Source organism: Limulus polyphemus, unplaced genomic scaffold (genome assembly GCF_000517525.1).
Source record: "Limulus polyphemus unplaced genomic scaffold, Limulus_polyphemus-2.1.2 Scaffold812, whole genome shotgun sequence".
Lineage (NCBI taxonomy): Eukaryota > Metazoa > Arthropoda > Merostomata > Xiphosura > Limulidae > Limulus > Limulus polyphemus.
Genome location: NW_013666422.1, coordinates 66,532 through 72,551, shown reverse-complemented (window position 1 = coordinate 72,551; position 6,020 = coordinate 66,532). Strand labels below are relative to the sequence as shown.

The following is a 6,020-nucleotide window of genomic DNA, read 5'->3' as shown; positions in this document are numbered from 1 at the left end:
ATTTTTCTCATGAAAACAAATCGATTTATTATACTGCTGGAAATTTGCAACCTTTTGGTTTGAGCCTTCGTCGGTTTTCAATCCTTGTTTATCATATTGTTAATGAAATCAAAAGATGTTCCCAGGTTCAACACAATGGCGTTTCTTGAGTCGGATGGTTATTCTTCACTTTGCAGATGACTGTGTTGCTCCGGATTAGATTGCGGGTGTGGTTTAGGATCCTATAGATCTCCTAAACAATCTTTTTGGCGAGATTTTCAACTTTAATGGATCATATTGGTACTTGGGGTCCACATCGTTTCAAAATCTCGGTATACAGATATACATCCTCCCTGGAAAAAGGGCTATATTGTACTCGTGAAACAATAAATCTATCCGTGGCGATATATTAGTATTGAATAGACAGAAATTCAACGCGAGTCTTATAGATATGTGGAAACGTGTTGCTTTAGGCACCACAGCTTGCATTTGCGGTGGTACCACACTTATTAAACACAATAAATATGTCAAACGTTGCTCAAAGATGAGTACGATTCAAGATGCCCAAGAAAAATAACGTGCTTGTCGGCATGATTATGTCATCTTTTATGTAGATCCGCTTCACTTGGTCTTAGATGCCCATGGGAATGTTTATCGGTACGTGGTTATTTATAGATTTTAGAAAGATTTCTTCGAATTGCTCGATAATTTAAGCTAATATTTATCCCAATAATTGTGTATTAATGTGAGCATCTAAAACTTTTAAAGCTCCCCCCCCCCACATGACTGTTTAATAGCTGTTTTGGCATTGAAATAAAAACAAGACTTAAAATTTAAAAGTCTTCGTAAAACGTTTGACTCAGCCAGCTAGCGCTATTTTTAAAGTAATGATGTCGCTAGAATAAACATTTCAGGATCAACTCACTCAAACAGATAAGAAATGATAGAATAGCACAAAAACTATACTCGCACCTTTCCTTCAATATTTTATTTTCTTGTTCATACAATATTCATCATATAAACTGAGATAATCAAACACTGAAATAAAAGGTCCGTAATAAAATCAAAACACTTTACATGCACAAAAACAGCTAAGTTATATAAAAGGGCAAACCTTTTAAAGATATAAAACAGGAAAAAAAGGAAAACTTTGCTCCATTTTGCTGTTCGTGTTACTAGTTGTTCAGTTGTTATAAAAAAAGGGCATGAAGAATTCCCCAGTTTTTATTATTGAACTTACCCACTTTTACATTACATCTATAAAGGGTTTTACATACATACAACCTGGCTGTTTTTGTACATGAAAATGTTTTGATCACTCATTTCTATTACAGATGTTAGGGAAATTAAAAGTTTTTACTTCACGAAATAGTATTTGATATATCTAGATCTTTTTAACTTACGAATCCTATTGGACAAATTGCAATATTTTGTTTCTATGTTTAAAATTATTAAATGCTTTTCATATAAATGGACAATTTTTTAAATAACTATGTTGTTTGTTTACTAAAGCTAATTTCTAAATAAATGAGCTACATTTCAATCTTTATTACAACCTAACTTTGATACTAGAAAAGATCTAGAAGACAAACGATAAAAAAGCAATACTTTTACTCATCGTTGAACACTTGTATATCCTAATCTATAACATGTAATACATTTGACTATGGTATATTATTTTAATAGCTAATTTTAAATAATAGTGTACCAAAAGTAGGATTCGAGCTCCAGCTGTCAGGGAAAACTAGAAACAGATTCAGTGCCTTCGACAATTAAGCCTTTCCCTCATATCAGGTCTTCTATGTCCTCATAGACCCTTAAGTCAACAGCTTTACCCCTATGTTGAATAGCAATTCGCTTAAAATGATCAAAATAATATTTATAAAAAACATTAATACACGTGCTAATGTTGTCAAATATTCTCTAGTTCAGATTAATATCTACCAGTAGATATTTCGTGCCGATTCTATTTTCTTTACTCTATGTTTTGTCACTTCAACAAGATTATTAATTTTACCATTTTTTGACTGCTTATTTGTCATAATCTAAAACGAATAAGAATCTTCATTTTTAACGTGATATAGGAGTGTTTAGATTTATTCAGAAATGTAGTAATAGTGGCATTCCATCACGTGGAATAACTGTAGCAATACCCCAGAATAGACTAAAAGTTCGGTCCTGTTTATAGTCACGGCAGCGTTACTACATCTTTCTAGCTTGACTGAAGTCACTACCGTACCCTTCCGTAACTTAAAAACCAACAAATAAACAAAAAAAAGTAATTTGACAAGTTTGCGCCGGTCAACAAAGTCGCTAAATTGTAAAATATTAGTTTTTTGTGATCACAAAATATCTTCTGAAAGAGTTAAATTCAAAACAAATTTCTGAAATAGGGAATAAACAGTAAAAAATCATATATTTTTAAAATAATTCATGTAAACTATAAACTGCATTTATCGAATAATTCAATGTTTTTGTATTCTACCAACAAAACAGTTGAACTCAAACATGAAAAATATATGTAATAAAAGACAAAATGAACATTTATTTCGTTATCAAACTATATGATCAAAAATCTAAAGGATATCCAAAAATTAGATTCACCTGAAAGATAAGATACAAAATTAAAAATATTTTAAGTATTTGACATTAGATGGCGCTGTTTCGTTAACTAAGAATATGGCTACGTATACGAAAACATGGATAAAGAGCTGGAGATCAAGAGTATAATTAGTTTACCTTGGTTAAGTTTTCTGAAATGTTGGAGTATCGATTCATGCATAATTTCTATCGGGAAAAAATAAATTGTTCACACTGTATCAAAATATGTTTTTAAAATGAAGCAGTTAGTAATTATGCAGCATAATTCAGAGGGTAAAAGTAAACATCCTAATTAATATAAATTGTGCAATCAAAAACGTAACACTATCAAAAATCAGGAATAACTTTTAAATTGTTTTTCAACACCTATCACAGCAGTGACTTGTTTAAGTATTCAAGCTCAGTTTACACATACAAAATAATACACCGGCATTATTGTTAATCAAATACCTTTCGAAAAGAAAAAGATTATTGATTTAAAATTCTAGGAAAATTAGTGATTAATGTTGACTATTTCTCTTTAAAATGTGATTTTTTCACTAAAAGAAATGTGATTACAACTGACCTTTTTAAAAATGTTGATTTTCACTATCCAGATCAAAAGTTGTTAAAATACATTTTACTCAGTTTAGTTATCCATTATTGGCTCTTGTTGACACTGAGCTCTGGCTGCCATGGCAACCTTCTGCGCTTGAAGAACAATATCTATACAGCGACATCTTTTGACAAGTCTACAATCTTTGAACAATCCTTCACATCTAGGAAAACCATTCGATCCATCTGCAAACGTCACCAAACCTATGAAAAACGATCAAAACAATTAAATTTCCGAAGATTAAACAGAAACATGATTATAATTTCATTGATGACATTTCTTGTATACTTTCTTCGTACTTTTAATCTGAATGTTTTTCTTTCCAATAAGTCTGGAAATAAAAACACTACAAAACTATCTTGTATAGAATGGATAAATTAAAACTAAAAGTGAAGTCACAAAGTTTGATAAGATGAATTGAAAACAAAAATGCTGAAGTCGGATGACCATTGTCAGTAGAGTATAATGCATCATTACCTTATTATGCCTTACAATTATCAAATTAATAGTTACTTCTTACAGACAGATGATTACTTTTTTGAGCATCCATTCGTGCAGTAAAGTAAGATATTAAAAAACATGATTTAAAATTTTATTGCACCTAGATTATAATAAAAATGTTTTTATCTTAGTAACGCGTTACCTCTGCTGTTTGTTATCTCTGTGTTGCCTATGTCCTAAAATAATAGACAAATAATAATAATAATATATATATATAATAGTTACCTACCATACCCCCATATTCGACCTCCACGAAACTCGCCTTCGAATCTCATTCCGTCATTTCTCCAGAACGTTCCATGTCCATGGAACCAACCTTGCATGAACTCTCCTTCATATCTTAATAGGAAATACAAAAAAAATCGTATAAATGATTGATGGCATAATCTGCCACGTTGAACTCAACGATTTTGGAAAACGCCATTTTTCATATTCCTACCTACAGTGGTATTTCTTATGAATAGTAGCTTTAGAAGGACTGAATTTTATTAATTTATTTCCACGTTGAGTAGCTCTGTAAATGATAGTCACTGTTTTCGGAATGTGTCTAACCCTGGTCAATTACAGAACCAATCACAAAGGAAGAATTATATATTCAAACGATTCTGGTGAGAAGTAGTGAACCACTATAGTTAACTTAAATTACTTAGCAAGATTGATGTTATTTCAAACTTTGTTTTAATTCCTAATTTGTAATTATCATTATACAAATGACAATTGCTTAACAATGCCAATTTTTATAAAACGTACTTTGCATGGTCAGGAAACGAAAGAACGCCTAGTCCAGATGGCATGCCGTTCTCAAATCTTCCCACGTAAACTGTTCCACCTGGAAATTTTAAATGTCCCATTCCCTGTTTCTGACCTTTCTCGTCCCATTGGCCAACATATTCCATTCCATCAGGATATGTAAAACTTCCTACAACTTCGACATCTTCTTTCTTAACGTTTTCACCTTGATCTATCATAGAATGCACTACAGTGTAATTCATGATTTTAGAAAGAACACGGGAAAAATGTTAGTTTAATTTCAACTCATTTCATTCTTTAAGAGCATTAACAAATATTTAAAAAGTAATTATTGATTACAATATATATTAAACTTTTATATTATTTTATTTTTTCCTTTAAGATAAGTATTTTGCGCTTCTCTTATAAATAAGTAGTATGTTGAAAAATGCAGCTCTTAATAATAGATATTTACTATTTAGAGAATTCATTTTTACTTTTATAATTCTAGAGTGAAAAAAGTTTATATCAGCAAGAAAAGCTAAAACATTAAACTAGTTCTCTGTACAGTTATCAGTAGAAAGCTTACCTGACATCGTGTTAAACTAAAAGAGTGAAGCCACCAATACTTTCTAGTTTGCCGTCTCTCAAAATCGTTTACCATAATCCAATTAGAATAAAGCAATGCAATCAAATTCGATTAGGCGCACGTGACCACTAAAGATTTCGTAATCTGTGCTTCCCTCTATTTTTTACGAATATGGTAGTCCTAAAATAATAAAAAATACTTAAAACCTCGGAAATCTTAAAAGCACTCTTGATAAGAATTTCGCAATGAACTCTCTTCCTACCTAATATTATATCCCTTCTTATAAGTTATTTCTTTAGTGGCAAAAATTAGTGTGTCGTGCGGCCAAAACAACTTACAGGACACACTGTGTGTTATTAACAGGTGTGATAGTTTAACGATATTCCACTTTCTGTAGCTTGTACTGTGTTAATCCAAACTATCACATATTTTCAGTGGATGTGTTCTACTGGACTTTTACTTCACATACCAAATTTCAAGTCAATCCACTAAGAAATACCCGAGATATAATAATCAATTTTGATTGAGTATCTTTCTAAGTTTTTTTTCTTCGCACGGAAAGTAAGTAACTTTATTTGATAGAAACACATGCTTAACTTTTATGCATTATTTTCAAATTTGGTACACTGATAGATCTTTTCAACCTACAATTTTGTGTCAAAATGGTCTAAATATAAGCAATGTGTGCAAAGTTATTCAACAAAAACCACTCATTACTGACAAAATGTTTGCGCACGCCTATGCAAAACGTTACGACCGACCTCGTAACCATTTTGTGCTTGTTATAGTTTTCATGCTATAACATTTAAATTAGTAAGCGAATGTTAACAAAATTTGGCAGTTTATCAGTAAACATTACAATACTTTCACATGCAAAATATCTATTTTTTTATTAAGTCTTAAGGTTTGTACAGCAATGTTTCTCTCATGCCTTTTTTTTTCTTTTCACATCTTGCCTATCTATCATGCAAAGAAATTTTAATTTTAAGATTAAAAATATTTTAATGCATCAGCAAATTTTGAACT

The 6,020-nt window shown here is 30.9% G+C and overlaps 1 protein-coding gene across 5 annotated transcripts; it reads right to left on the bottom strand.

The window, feature by feature from the left end:
• Window positions 1–940: 940 nt before the first annotated feature.
• LOC106460665 (MORN repeat-containing protein 4-like) lies at window positions 941–5,054 on the bottom strand. Of its 5 annotated transcripts, XR_002610818.1 has the most exons (6): window positions 4,995–5,054; window positions 4,427–4,637; window positions 3,906–4,015; window positions 3,146–3,378; window positions 2,719–2,766; window positions 941–1,816 (listed from the first exon to the last, which is right to left on the bottom strand). XR_002610818.1 is itself a non-coding variant. In XM_013920391.1 (4 exons), exons 1-4 carry the CDS (start codon window positions 4,999–5,001, stop codon window positions 3,209–3,211), a joined length of 498 nt encoding a protein of 165 aa, XP_013775845.1. In that variant the 5' UTR covers window positions 5,002–5,037; the 3' UTR covers window positions 941–3,208. The 5 variants fall into 5 exon arrangements, 1 of the variants encoding a protein (XP_013775845.1); XR_001290898.2 differs by having other exon boundaries at window positions 941–2,766; XR_001290897.1 differs by lacking the exon at window positions 2,719–2,766 and having other exon boundaries at window positions 4,995–5,047.
• Window positions 5,055–6,020: the final 966 nt, after the last annotated feature.

What these genes read in the sequence shown, in the direction of transcription:
- LOC106460665 (XM_013920391.1), bottom strand. An exon ending in TCGTTTCCTGACCATGCAAA is followed by an intron (nt 4,016 to 4,426) that starts GTACGTTTTATA and finishes TTTCCTATTAAG; the next exon opens with ATATGAAGGAGAGTTCATGC. An exon ending in AGGTCGAATATGGGGGTATG is followed by an intron (nt 3,379 to 3,905) that starts GTAGGTAACTAT and finishes CGTTTTTCATAG; the next exon opens with GTTTGGTGACGTTTGCAGAT.